Source organism: Pyrus communis, chromosome 2, assembly GCF_963583255.1.
Source record: "Pyrus communis chromosome 2, drPyrComm1.1, whole genome shotgun sequence".
In the NCBI taxonomy this organism is placed as follows: Eukaryota; Viridiplantae; Streptophyta; class Magnoliopsida; order Rosales; family Rosaceae; genus Pyrus; species Pyrus communis.
In genome coordinates this window covers 8,306,929-8,321,447 of record NC_084804.1, presented here as the reverse complement: position 1 = coordinate 8,321,447, position 14,519 = coordinate 8,306,929, and the positions used below count along the sequence as shown (strand labels likewise).

The 14,519-nt window shown below is 37.5% G+C and overlaps 3 protein-coding genes across 3 annotated transcripts; 2 read left to right on the top strand and 1 right to left on the bottom strand.

Moving 5' to 3' along the window:
• Positions 1-2,143: 2,143 nt before the first annotated feature.
• Positions 2,144-4,730, bottom strand: LOC137725186 (peroxynitrite isomerase Rv2717c). Its single transcript, XM_068463784.1, has 4 exons — positions 4,463-4,730; positions 4,182-4,322; positions 3,319-3,387; positions 2,144-2,516 (listed from the first exon to the last, which is right to left on the bottom strand). Exons 1-4 carry the CDS (start codon positions 4,625-4,627, stop codon positions 2,397-2,399), a joined length of 495 nt encoding a protein of 164 aa, XP_068319885.1. The 5' UTR covers positions 4,628-4,730; the 3' UTR covers positions 2,144-2,396.
• Positions 4,731-5,517: 787 nt separating this feature from the next.
• LOC137725184 (serine/threonine-protein kinase RHS3-like) lies at positions 5,518-8,969 on the top strand. The gene is made up of 4 exons (XM_068463782.1): positions 5,518-5,921; positions 6,443-6,523; positions 6,624-7,414; positions 7,799-8,969. The coding sequence occupies exons 2-4, from the start codon at positions 6,485-6,487 to the stop codon at positions 8,667-8,669; spliced, it is 1,701 nt and encodes a 566-aa protein (XP_068319883.1). The 5' UTR covers positions 5,518-5,921; positions 6,443-6,484; the 3' UTR covers positions 8,670-8,969.
• Positions 8,970-10,567: 1,598 nt separating this feature from the next.
• LOC137725259 (isocitrate dehydrogenase [NADP]-like) lies at positions 10,568-14,410 on the top strand. The gene is made up of 15 exons (XM_068463887.1): positions 10,568-10,737; positions 11,287-11,330; positions 11,408-11,517; positions 11,854-11,891; positions 11,983-12,060; positions 12,155-12,208; positions 12,284-12,385; positions 12,506-12,597; positions 12,696-12,799; positions 13,078-13,146; positions 13,225-13,340; positions 13,509-13,543; positions 13,630-13,772; positions 13,891-14,013; positions 14,102-14,410. The coding sequence occupies exons 1-15, from the start codon at positions 10,686-10,688 to the stop codon at positions 14,193-14,195; spliced, it is 1,254 nt and encodes a 417-aa protein (XP_068319988.1). The 5' UTR covers positions 10,568-10,685; the 3' UTR covers positions 14,196-14,410.
• Positions 14,411-14,519: the final 109 nt, after the last annotated feature.

Sequence of the window (14,519 nt, the reverse complement as noted above, 5' to 3'; positions counted from 1 at the left end):
GAGTTTAAATATCTTTTTTTTTTTTTGGTAAAATAGTTTAAATATCTTTGTTTGTGAATCAAACGAAATTATACATTGTTGGAATTCAAAGCCTATACCGACACCAATTACCAAACATGTGTATACAGTACAAATATACGTAAGCGAATCCCGCCAATGGAGAAAAATTAGCTGTTTATTATCAAAGATTCGACATTCTTATATGTCCCAACATATAAAACAACAAAGATTTGGGGTTTATTTTTACTTTATTTTTTGTTTAAATTATCCAAACAAGCAATATCAAAAGAGTAGTTGTTGTGACTTGTAAATTTAATTAGTCACCGTTTTGATATATAATTTGCAATTTGCAACTTGCAAGAGCAAAAGAGGTTCGTATTTCAAAGGCAGAATTGACTAGTACTACCAGCGGACTCATAGGCATGTTTGTTGATGTTGGGAGAATTTGAGAGTCAGTAGCACCAAATCTGCCTTATTAGATGGAGATTTTGACCTCTTCCTTCTGCCCTTACCTGAATTGATATCTTTGGAAATATTATTGTAACCCTCCACATGGGATATCGACTTTTGGGGAGCATTCGCTAGTTCATTGTTTTAAATCATAGTCTAACGAGTGTGTTTTAATGAGATATTATTGTATAAATATATTTGATAGAATTGCACACAACGTGAATTCACATGAAAAATTACAGTTTTGAGCTTGGGTGTATCGGTTCAAATTGATAGAACTGAATCGGTTAAGAAATGGTTTGGTTCGTGTCAAATTGCAGGTAACTAGTTAAACTTTAAAGAGTAAGAGAACATTTATCTGCAACTTTGGTCATGGATTCAAAAGAGTTCTCAAATCACTCATTAAGGAACCGTTAACAAGCGGTTCTCAAATCACTCGTTAAGGAACCGTTAACAATGGTTCGTCAACGAGTGATTCGTTAAGAGGTGCAGTTCATGGCCAACACGATACAAATACGAAGGAAAGGACTTGTCGCCAGTTATATATATATGTATCAATATACGATAAGTAGATAAAGAGGAAAGAATCATTCCAGAGAACAAGACAAACAACGTTCTATAAATTTAAGTGGGTTTGGGGACAAATAATTACAAGATGAGTGGTTCTTTGTACACTCACGTTTCGTCGTTAGACACCCGTCAATTTTATTTAAAAGAAAAATAACTTTGGATGATGGTGCTCGTTTTCATGTGATGTCACACTTGATTTTAGAAACTGTCAACTTTGGCAAATCAACTCATCACCCCAAAGCAACCACCATCAACACCACTTGTGCCGCCATTGGCATCGCCGACAACTCCCATGGACATCAACCTTCTTTCTCCAGCAGCAACACTCTCCTCTCTCTCTCTCGACAAATCATCAACCCTTAAACTCTGATTTTATTTTTTCCATCGTAACCAATCATCTTCTCTAAAAAACAGAAAGGACTTTTAACGAAACACTCATGATATTGTTCACTTTTAACGTTAAAGATATTTTTACTCTAAAATGTCACTCTTGATACTATTCACTTACAGCACCTTTTTGTCATTTTGGTTAAAACTCAAAATTTTCAATCTCTTTTCATTAGTTTTCCTAAAAAAAATCCCAAACAAAAGAAAAAAAAAAGTGTGAGAGTATACTATTGTCCAGAGAAATAAAAGTGTCCAGAGATGACACATCGGCGTACACAGAACCTCCCTTATGAGATATATTCCAGCAATGGTTTTGGCCCAATTTGAAGCCCAAAGCTCCAGAGTTGTGGCAGCCCTGGCCCTTAGGAATGGTGGCACTGGCATGGTAGAGCCATTCCCAAGCATGCTTTCATTATTTGCTTGGTAATTAAGGATTTATTAACCACCACAGATTAACTTGCACATAGGATGTCAGAGAAAACACCCGAGTCATGTTTTCCGTCACCACACTATGGAAGGGATCATCCCTACAAAGATTGGAGTCTTACCAGAGGGGTTTCATGTCAGCTGCTGCATGATTCCTTCTGCACTAGTTCAATGTTGATAGGCAAGTGGAAGAGACCGGCAGACTGAGCTTTATCGGCTGATCAACAAACTGAAGTTAAACCTTTCATCTACCATATTTGAATTGGAAGAATAAATTCATCCTGAGGTTAGAACTGAGAAAGCAAATACATGTCATTGTAATCCTCAAGTTAGTAACTTGCCGAAAACTTACAGCCTTCAATAATATCTGTCATATTGAGATAAATACACCCAAAGCTTGTGCAAGGGGTTATTTGAGTCACAGTACAGGGATAAATCACATAACCATAAAATATCAGAAGATCGTATCCTGTAGTGCTTTTTCTCTTTCAAACTCTGATATGCCCTTTCCACTTAAGCTGATGCTAATTTCTAAACTTCACTTTTCCTTCGACGTAAATGCATCAGATTCTTTTGAGTGAAGCTTTCAGATGTGGTTGAAGACTGGTGAGATTTGTGGCCATCTGAACCTCATAAGATAATTCTTCATCTACCAACTTAAAAACTCGGGTTATCTCTGTCACCTACGCCCAAAACAGAAAAGCATCATAAATTATTCAAATTTCATTTTTAAGGACAGAGAAAACATTTTTGTTACTGAAACCATCAAGATGGGCTTATAATTCATAGAACAAAATATCTAAAATCAGACATCTTAGAAAATAACTCATATTTCTTTTCAACTTGTGGTCACCTCCACGAATAAGATACCAGATTTCATAAATCTCTAAACCAAAAGAATAACTAGTATACTAAAAAAACATCAAGGGAAGGGACTCCAAGTGAATCTAGATATGATATCCTGTCACCTATTCTGTAGATATACTTCGGTTTTGTCTTTCCCTATTTTAAGGCCCTGACCTCATCCGATTCTTATACTTTCTATTTTGTTTTTGTTCATACTAAACCCCCACCCATTTTGCAAATTTTCGAAACATTGCTCCTGGCAAATTCATATCGAACAGATCTTGAAAGGTTCAAAAGAAAAAAAGTTGTAAAAAGTTCATCTCTTTTTGTAATATCTCAAGATCCTTGTGGCACCTCATCGGCCATGATTCTAGCAGCAAAATCATCATACTTGTCAAAGAAGCTCTCAACTGTGCCAATATAGCTTATATGTTATACCTTTAAACTCTACAGCAGCCATATCCTGCCAGCACAATCTTACTGCCAACTGCAGTTCTCAATATATGTATATCAATTTATTTCTTCTACAGAAGATTACTTGTAACAGGAAAATAAACAGCATGCATTTTTTGAGCCAGTTCTATGGAACTTCGACATGAATAATGGTAATTATTGTATCCAATGTTCAGCTTAAATTACCTTAGAAGCATTGCCCACAAGCTCACTCTGAAGCTTTATTACTTTCTCTTCTGCATCATACGTCCCTTTCTAAAGGAATTATATAAACAAAGATTTCAGCAGATCAAATAAAGCACCAAGTAGGAGACATGAAAACTTGTTGAAAAAATTTCATACAATTGTTTTCAGAGTCATGCAGATAGAAGCCATAATTATCAGCTAAACTTGCATTCACTTTTTACAAAAGTAAGCATTCCAAAATTAGGAACTGTAAATTCCATATCAAGTAAATCTATTTTCCAAATGGGGAAATCAAATCAAATCAACTCCTTGGTAGCAAATACCTAGAGAAATCTCAAATATACCTTATTTCCAGAAGAGACAACAAAAATTAGAAGCTCAGAAGAAAAAAATGAATAACCCCACTATTTTCAATAGGGTAGTGCTAACCACACACCCATTTTTACTTCTCACACACCCCTCTCAATTTTTGGCCGTCGAAGTAAATGAATTGGAGATGATTAATAGTAAAAAATTAATTACGGTGTGTGTGAGAGGTAAAAATGGGTGTGTGAATAGCACTTCTCTTTTCAATATACCTTGAATATAGTAAGTTATCCATTCCAATCCAATCCTACGAAACCGAAAGTTGCAACGGAAATGGTCCAAATGGGTATGTACATTAGTGAATCTGGGTCATCAAAAGACTCGATCTTTATTTGAATGGAGTTGTTTGTAAATGCTAAAGCACATAAATTTTCAATTCCTTTCAAAAATAACCAAAGAAATGCGAAGAAAAAACAAAGGGGCAGCGACATATTGGTCAAAATTAACATAAGAAAGTTTGAGAAGGGCAATTCAATAGAGTTAGAGGAAGCAGTCACCTGAACTTCGACAAGGCCGGTGCTTTGAGAAATGACAACTTCAATGGAACCATCTGGTTTGGGCCTCCAAAACCCACTTTCAGCATGCATTGGCTCCCCAGAATTCAATTTCCATGTCTTCTGAGTGTAAGCTATGAAGGGCTGTAAGCAAATTGTAACCAAATCGTCAGAGGCAAGCGAAGAAGACAATCAGAGAGCGAGTTTACTGTTTACTCACCGACTGAGTCGACTCGCTGACTCAGTTGCTGAAAAGAGAAAGTGGGAGGGCCAGGCGAACGTACCTTGCCGGAATGAGAGAAATTGAGTTGCTCGACGTAAGAGAAGGAGTTGATGGTGGGAAACCCACCTTCTCCTTGTCCTTTCCATGTACCCAGCAGATACGAGATTGGTCCTAATGCTGGGTGCATGGGCATGTCCGGTGATGCTGTAGTAGTGACACCCTCCATCTTCTTATCTCCGGCAGCAGGCTGAGGCTAACAGTAAAATATGGCTTTGCTCTTCTCGCCTTCTTTTGTCTCTGCTCTGCCGCGCGTGCCTCGTGCTCGTCCAAATTACCCAAGTTTTAATCTTCAAGACTTCATCATCAGCTAAGCCCTTTATTAACTTATTTTTTAATTTACCGAAAAACAATGAGAGAAATATTTAGATTCTGCGTCAAGTTTAAAACGTTATTAGGTTTGGTTTTGCGCAAAGTTTTCAGTATTTTATATCTTTTTATAATCTCTTTCAAAATCTTACAATGTCTTCATCTACCCTTTTGATTTTGAGTATCATTCTTATGAGCTCATCTTCCAAACAAACATGAATTAAGAGACAAAAATAAATGATTTTTTTTTGCTACTTAATACTACGGTCTAGTGATATTCCACTTTACTAGTAAGTAAGAGGTCTTATGTTCGATTTTCGCCAAAAACAAATTTAAATCACATTATTACTAATTCATTATGAAACCAAGTCTACCCCTCTTGTTAGAATAAATAATATCTTAAGACTCATTGACAAGATGCGACTCCAACAATAAAATATGTAATCCGATGCCATAGAAAGTTAAGAATTAGATTGATTACGAAAGTAATTGTCCTCATTCTCATTTTTTATCTTTCCTTTCTCTGATTTCACCGATTACACATTAGTAAACACACAATAAAAGCAAAATGGTTATTTTGGCGCTCCATATATAACAAAGAGCTCATGATCACAATTTTACTTGGAAAAACTTGTATCCGACGTGTCCACCAGCCATTGGACTATGAGAGGCCAGCTCGCAGAAGGCAGCCCGGCCACTATTTGACAGAGGATTAAACGCCCAACCATCCATCCCCATGGCTATGACCGTTTCCCTCCCTCCCTCTCTTTGCTGAAGTTAACCAAAACACAATCCCAAAATTCCCAAAATCTTTGATTTCTCTCACATTTATAAAATGGAAAATGGAAAATTGGGTTTTCCTAATTCTAGTTTCATTTTGCTCCACAATTTTCTCTCCCATTTCTCCTCACACCTCCTCCTCCTCCTGATTCCGGGCTTGTGTGGTGGTCCTCTCAAGAACCAGCGCATTCCCTTTCTCGATTCCCACCAATTCCCATTCCCTTTCCAACCCATGATTCCTTCTTTCGTTTTCTCCCCACTTTTCAAGAAAGATTTCGTCTTCCTTTGACAATTGCTTGGGAAACAAACAATCACTGCTTCAAAGGGGAAAAGATTGCAGCTTTGTTGGTTTTCATTGCCGCATTGAATTTCTGGTGGGTTCTGCATTCCCTGCAATCTTTTGTTTCAGCTGGGTTTCTTTTATTTTAGTTGGGTTCTTTGATTTTTTGCTTAGTTTATTGTAGATATGACTGGTTCTAATTTGATTTATTTAATTCAGTTTTATTTTCTGTAAGTTGACTTTGGTTTATGTGTCTCTGTCTCGTACGTGCCCGCCGCATACTGTTTTTATTTGTATATGCATACAAAGGGTGTTATATTGTTGCTTGTAGCAGAGGAATGTTATTCTTTTAATGGTGATTGTTACAAATATATGCATATAAAACATGATAAAAAAATGAGAAGTTTGGGCTCCTTTCTTCTCCTGATGATATCAGTTTAAGGGGTTTTGTAATTGGATGGATAGAGGCTTAGCTTTTGTTTGGTAGAGGATGTTTTGATGAGTATAGTATACTTTTACGTGCTAAAGACCTCCGATCATCTTCTTGTGTGAGTACAGGTTAAATCGACATTATCTTGTGCTAGAAGTAATGGATTTTTGTGATGATATGATCAGGAATTACCTTTGAGGGGTGTTGTGTCATTGTTACCCCAATTCATGTCTTCAAATCCAGCCAATTTTTCTCACTCTTCTGAGGTAAGCGCTCGATATCAATTCTTGGTGATGCATTTTTGTTCTGTAAAGGTGTTAATCTAGCAATTTTTATGTCTTAGAATATTTTCTTGCTTTAATGCAGATGAGCTATAGCTCGTCAGAAGAAACAAAATGCGGAACCAAGATCAAATCTCAGGTCAAGAGTGGTGCCAATTCATTGAATGATAAGGTTTACGACCCAAAAAACATGGATAGAACAGGAAAATCTAATGCCAGGTCAACCAATAATTCATCACGTGGACCTCAGCAAGTGGATCAAGTTTCCAAAGGAACAGAACTCAGTACTAAGACTACAGCTGAGACAACCACCAACAATCGTCCATCTCCAAGCCCAATGGCACCTGCAAATTCTGAACTTCTAACCACTTCAACAGGAATGGCTACAGGAGGTATGAAAAGTAACAATTCTGTCACCAAACTTACCCAAATGAGCGGCACTAGCTCCCGCTCTGACAGCTTAGAGAGCTCCTCCAGTGCACCCCTCAGGCCTCATACTGGTGGCGACGTGCGGTGGGATGCCATTAACATGGTCTCTAAAGGTTCCCCACTTAATCTTAGCCATTTTCGGCTTCTCAAGCGCCTAGGATATGGAGATATTGGCAGCGTCTATCTTGTTGAACTGAGAGGAACAAACACATTTTTTGCCATGAAAGTCATGGACAAGGCGTCTCTTGCTAGTAGAAACAAGCTGTTGCGAGCACAGACAGAAAGGGAGATACTTGGACTTCTTGACCACCCATTCTTGCCCACTCTCTATTCTTACTTTGAAACTGATAAGTTCTATTGCTTGGTCATGGAGTACTGTAGTGGAGGTAATCTACATTCTCTTCGGCAGAAGCAACCAAACAAGCATTTTACAGAGGAAGCTTCACGGTTAGTACCCTTCCAGTTCTTCTGATTGCATAATTTTTAGTTAATTGTTGATTGCGATTCGTTTTTAATATATTTGATCTTTGATCCGTACTATTAAATTTCCTTACAAGCATGATCAATGAGGTTTGTCTTGGAAATACTAGTTTGACGCTTCAATTCACTGCTTGAAGTTGCACAGCTAAAGTACCTTTCTTGCATTGTAAGGGATGTAGATGTCATGAAATTACGTTTATAGATGCAAGAGTTACTTCATTGAAAGTTGGATACATAATGTAGATTATAGGTCTCTATCCTTGCCGTGTTTGACTGATAGAATTCTTTTATTAAAGCTTGATGAAAGTTTAGATGTTTAGATTGCTGTTCTTACTTTGTATCCTTTGGCAGGTTTTATGCATCACAGATTTTGTTAGCACTTGAGTATCTGCACATGCTAGGAATTGTGTACAGGGATTTAAAACCAGAAAATGTTCTAGTAAGAGACGAGGGTCATATCATGCTCTCAGATTTTGATCTCTCACTCCGTTGTTCTGTCAATCCTACGCTAGTCAAGTCTTCATCTGCCCATGTAAGCAATGGTGGTGCTGCCGGTGGTGGTGGTGGGGGCATTGTAGACGATGACCTTGCTGTGCAGGGTTGTATGCAGCCATCCCATTTCTTTCCACGCATTTTACCTACCAAGAAAAACCGGAAATCCAAATCAGATTTTGGCCTTTCTGCTAATGGTTCCCTCCCTGAACTGATGGCAGAGCCGACAAATGTGCGTTCCATGTCATTTGTAGGAACACATGAATATCTCGCCCCAGAGATTATTCGTGGAGAGGGCCATGGTAGTGCAGTGGACTGGTGGACATTTGGTATCTTCATATACGAGCTCTTACATGGGACAACCCCCTTCAAGGGTCATGGAAATCGTGCCACACTCTTCAACGTTGTAGGCCAGTCTTTGAAATTCCCAGAAACACCACAAGTGAGCATTGTGGCACGTAATCTCATACGAGGACTCTTGGTGAAAGAACCACATAAGCGAATTGCATACAAAAGGGGTGCCACAGAAATAAAGCAACACCCATTTTTCGAGGGAGTGAACTGGGCTCTGGTGAGATGTGCCATGCCTCCCCACATTCCTGAACCGGTAGACTTTTCACAATACACCTGCAAGGAGGCGAACTCTGCAGACAAAAAGATGACAGATGTGGGAGTTGATAAGAAGAACGGTAGCAATGATTCATCTTATGTAGAGTTTGAGTATTTCTAGCACTCCTTTCGGATGATATTTTACATTCTCGGGGAGGAAAACTACACTGTACAAAGAGCAAAACGTTGCAACCCAATGAGATAAATACTTATAGCATTACATGTTGAGGGTTTCACAAGGAAAACTTTTGTTGACAGAATATTATTGATTTCTTTCTAGGCAAGGGGAAATAAAAACTCATATATAGGGACGGAAATTGCATCCGAAGTTTTGCATGTCATTCTAATCTTTCGTGTGTATATACGTAGATTTGTGTGTTAAGGATTTGTCGATATGTACTACATTGTATGATTTGTATCTGGTCTGGTGTAACACACTGTCAAATGATTCAATAGGACTAATATTTGTTCCGTTGATTCCGAGTTTCGTGTTTGATTATACAACTCCTGGATATTGTGTCTCTAACCCTTGACTTGTTTAGGCGTCTCCTCCTTGCACTTGGTAAAGATGCCTACTCAAGCAGGCCTTTGGGACTGCAAAAAATGGGTATATTCTGAAAACCAAAGTGCATATTCAAAAGACCGAATACAAGGAATGTTTGAGGAAAGGGGTTCGGATGAAAACTATAAGGCGGCTGTTTGGTCCTGTTCAAGCCTTCAAGGTGTGAATAGTAAATACCAAACTCTTATAACTAAAAAGCTAACCATGAAGTTGAAGTTCAATAAAAAAGCTAATTGGCGAAATTTCTAGCATTCGTCCCATTGCATGAGGTTTCGAGCTTGATTTTTCCTTTCCTATGTCACATGAATGAAAAAAACATGTGCAGACTCCAATACAACAAAAGAAATTGGGGTCTCATCCTAAACACACTTTACATTGATAAGGTACAAAGAAAAATGCTAAGACAAATGTCCGACCATCGTGAATACAAAAATAAATGCTGAAGAGATCAACTATGTATGATTAGACCAACTTCAATGGTGGGCTAAAAGCCAAATTACCTCCCAAAATTTCCCCCCAAACCCACTCCAACCCGAGGGGAAATTTTGGGTTAAATGCTAAATGCTAAACCAATGCCAAATTCTCCCCAAAATTTAGCCTAGAAATTGGAGTGGACTCCACTCAATATTTATCGGAATTTAATTTTTTTTTAGATTAAAATGTTCATAAAATTAATTTACGATAGTCTACATATTTATTTATTTATTTTAATTAATTTAACAAAAAAAATAGTATAAGTTCATTCTTTAATAATCCCGGGCTAACATTTTAGACTAAAACGATTGGAGCAGAAAAGTTGTTTCAGGGCTAAAAGCTAAATTTTTCGGGCTAAAAAATTTGACTTTTAACCCAACCATTGGAAATGATCTTACTTGTAGCACAACTCAAATGTAAACAAATATCAACTAGCTATTTCTCTTCTAAATATTAAAAAACATCTCGAGTTCAAATTCTCACATTACCTTGTACAAAAACAATGCAATCCATGAATTTGGGTGCATTTTGATGAAATAATAAAAATAGTTGGACAAGAAATACAAATATTTGAAAAGGAATGCACGTGTAATAAATGGGAAATTAGTTGGAGTCAAACAGGAAAGAAAGATGGCAGAGTTTCTCCTCGACGAAAGGTAAAGATGATCAACCCTATTGAATCGTTGAAATTTTATCTAACGGTTACATTTCTCCCGTGACACCAAAAGAGGTGAAAGTTTCGTGCTTTTTGCCTCGTAAGCTTTGGTCTTTGGCGAGAGAGAAATTAGAAGCAGTCAAACTGAAAAGTGTAAATTTGCTGTTAGTTATGGAAATTGAAATGTTGGTGGATGTATTGGGAATTGAGACCAATTATTAACACGGCACGGACTTGCACTCTCAGTCTGATCGAGAACTACATCGTTTTTGTCGTCACTCACTCTCATTTCTCAATTCCCAATTCATCCACCGACATTTCAATTTCCATAACTAACAGCAAATTTACACTTTTCAGTTTGACTGCTTCTAATTTCTCTCTCGCCAAAGACCAAAGCTTGCGAGGCAAAAAGCACGAAACTTTCACCTTTTGGTGTCAGGGGAGAAATGGAGGCGTTCGATAAGATCAAGGTGACCAACCCAATTGTCGAAATGGACGGTATGAGATTCTCTGATTTCTACTTTCCGCCATTGTTTTGTTGTGAACTCTTGTTTAAGCTGCTCAAAAATGGCATGTTTCTCTGCTTTTTTGAATGCCTGAATTAATCTGGAAAATATGGATTTGATTGGCATAATACAAATTATCAGAGTAAAGTTGTGTTTGTGGATTGATCCCATTGATCAGAGCATGCCCTTCAATCCATGTTTTAAGGACAACCCAGTAATTATGTTCCATAAAAGTAGATGATGATCATAGAATTACAGGATTTGATCAATTTTTGAGGGCTTTCTTGCCTTACCAACCATTACTATGATGTTTCTGAGCTTAGATTTTTTCATATAGACTTAAATGATCAATGTTCTTTTTTTGTTGATTTAAGCCGAATTGCGTGCAAACTACCTTTTTAGAATCATAGGACATAGATGCAATGCAACATCTGAATTGAGGCGTATACATATTTTCCGGAGGCTCGGAGCTGTACGAGAAAGATTTATTCAGCATCTTGTTAGTTGTGTTTAGTTATGATGTATTATTTCCGTGATACAGGAGATGAAATGACTCGGGTGTTCTGGAAATGGATTAAAGACAAGGTAAATTTTGTTATCATGGCATTCCCGTTGATTTCATGTTCTTGATGAAACTGTAACTTGTTTTTTGTGTTCCACAGCTTATCTTTCCCTTTCTGGAGTTGGATATCAAGTACTTTGATCTCGGGATCCTTAATCGTGATGCCACCAATGACAGAGTCACAATTGAAAGTGCTGAAGCTACTCTTAAGTATGTCCTATTATTCTTCCTTCACTGCTCTTTTGCTAACTGGAGTACCCTTGAAGAACATTACTACTTTTATCTTCATTTTATCTTTATTACTATTTTTAAATATTACTGGAACGAGTTTGACATGTTTAAATGGGCTCACACAATCTAGTTTTTGTCGCAATTGAATGGAATGACGATTCAAATGGTTCGTACTAGGCAAGATTTTCCGTATTCTATTGGTACCATTATCATATTGGTTAAACCTATTTCTTTATCATGAAGACAACTTTATCACATATTGATGCTTCTTTACTTTCTTTTTGTAATTTACCGTTTCTGTTCTTGTCATTGTAGGTACAATGTTGCAATAAAGTGTGCAACCATAACTCCTGGTATATAGATGGACTACTTGGCTTTTTTGATGGACATAATTTGGCTAATGTACTATTGCGATGATCTGAATCATTTATTTGGATATAATAGATGAAACTCGTGTGAAGGAGTTCAACTTGAAACAGATGTGGAGGAGTCCAAACGGGACAATACGGAACATTTTAAATGGTCGGTTGAATAATCCCTCAATATTTAGTATTTACCATTGTATATTCTGTGCTTGATCGATTGTAAGTAGCCAATGCATTTCCGTGCTCTGCAGGTACTGTTTTTAGAGAACCTATTATCTGCAGAAATGTTCCCCGTCTTGTTCCAGGTTGGCTATAATTATGTCATCTAAATTTGTCCTCGTATCAACGTCAAAAGAGCTATAAGTTAGTGTTCATTTCAGGTTGGACAATGCCAATATGTATCGGGAGACATGCTTTTGGTGATCAGTACCGAGCAACTGATGCAATCATAGAAGGACCTGGAAAACTTAAAATGGTTTTTGGTAAATTGCTACTTGATAAATTGCTTGTAGAGAAGTTGAAATCTAGTGCGCTTGTGTAAATTGCTTATCTGCACACACACATCATATAGGTACATTTTTACCTTATCAATTGCTTTGCAGTACCTGATGGGTCCAATGAGAAGACAGAGTGGGAGGTTTACAAATTTACTGGCGCAGGAGGCATAGCTTTGTCCATGTATAACACAGATGAGGTTCAAATTTTCGTTTGAGCAAAAAATTAAAAATTCTGTAACCTTGTTACCAATGTAAATGAGCTGCTAACAGCTATATGTTTAAATTGTGAGAGCAGTCAATCCGTGCTTTTGCTGAGGCTTCCATGAACACTGCCTACCAGAAAAAGTGGCCACTTTATCTTAGCACTAAAAATACTATTCTGAAGAAATATGATGGAAGGTATGCTGTTATTCTTTTGCCTTTCATCGTTGTCCGTTTAATCTCTTCTTTTCTAAGTATTCGTTATTGGGGAAAAAATTAAACCATTAAATTCCCTCATAAACCTTAGAGCATAAGTGTATCTGTGCGTGCTCATGCAAAAGAGTGAGAGATAGAGAAAGGTATGGGACGCTCTGTGCTCATAATTACCCATGTTACATTATCGGTTGGTATGACTAGATGTAACGTTTCACTACTGGATATTTATTACCATTTTCTTACTCTTGAATTTGATGAAGATTCAAGGACATCTTCCAGGAAGTTTATGAAGCTCATTGGAGATCAAGATATGAGGCTGCGGGGATTTGGTGAGATACCTTGTAAAGCACGCAGATTAGTTTGCGTAGATTTGGTGATTTTCAACTAATTAATACTCTGATTTGAAGGTATGAACACCGTCTTATTGATGATATGGTTGCCTATGCTCTCAAAAGTGAAGGAGGTTATGTTTGGGCATGCAAAAATTATGATGGGGATGTACAAAGTGACTTCTTGGCCCAAGGTCTGTATTTACTTTTGTTAAAGCCTGAGAGTTAGTATTCAACTATTTGTCCATTTTAACGTTTGGTGCTGCTTTTGTTGGAAGCAAATGGAAATGTACTATTTCGTTGATGGTTCTAGCCAATGTGTTTGTTAACGTTTTGTTACCTTTCAATAAACTTTGATACAGGTTTTGGATCTCTGGGGCTGATGACGTCTATACTGGTATTCGTTTCTGTCTTATATATCCGTTCTGCTTGTGGGGGTACGTTTATGACTTTGGATGTATGAAAACTTGGTTTTGGTTCCAGGTGTGCCCAGATGGAAAGACCATTGAAGCTGAAGCGGCCCATGGTACAGTAACCCGCCATTACCGGGTCCACCAGAAAGGAGGCGAAACAAGCACAAACAGCATAGCTTCGATCTTTGCATGGTCACGAGGTCTTGCACACAGGTATTAGCTCAGTATGCAGTCTGGTGGTTGAAAGTTAGTATTTCGATTTTGTGTCTATGTTTAGAAATTGTTTGAAACATCAGATAAGAGTTTGAATAAACCTGTGTTATCGTATCAGGGCAAAGTTAGATGGCAATGCCAGACTATTGGATTTTACAGAGAAACTTGAAGCATCTTGCGTAGGAACCGTCGAATCTGGGAAGATGACCAAGGATCTTGCACTCCTCATCCATGGGCCTAAGTGCGTGCTGTCAAGAGTTGTATTTTGTTGGTAACTTTCAATTGCGTTTTCTGTTCCTGTATGATAAAAAGTTTGATGTTTTGTGCAGGGTCACTAGGTCTCAGTATCTGAATACCGAAGAATTTATGGACGCCGTGGCTGATGAGTTGAGAGTTAGATTGTCTAGCAGAGCGAAGTTGTAATCTCGGTATTTGCTTCAAAATAAAAAGGTGGAGTATACTCGTTGGTGAAGCTTCGAAATCTCTCTTTACAAATCGACACTTGCGCAAGTATGTGCTTCATGGTATCTCACACCAAATAATGATGTAATAATTTCAACAGATAATATTTGCATCGCCCTATGAGAGGAACACACTTGAATGCATAAACAATTTGAAATTCAGATGATTAATTTTTTTTATTTTTTTATTTTTTTTAATTTTTTTTAGGAATGATTTTCAAATTAAGATTAAGGAATTGAACAATTTCAATTAAAATTTTTATTAGATACCTCGAACATGATCGGT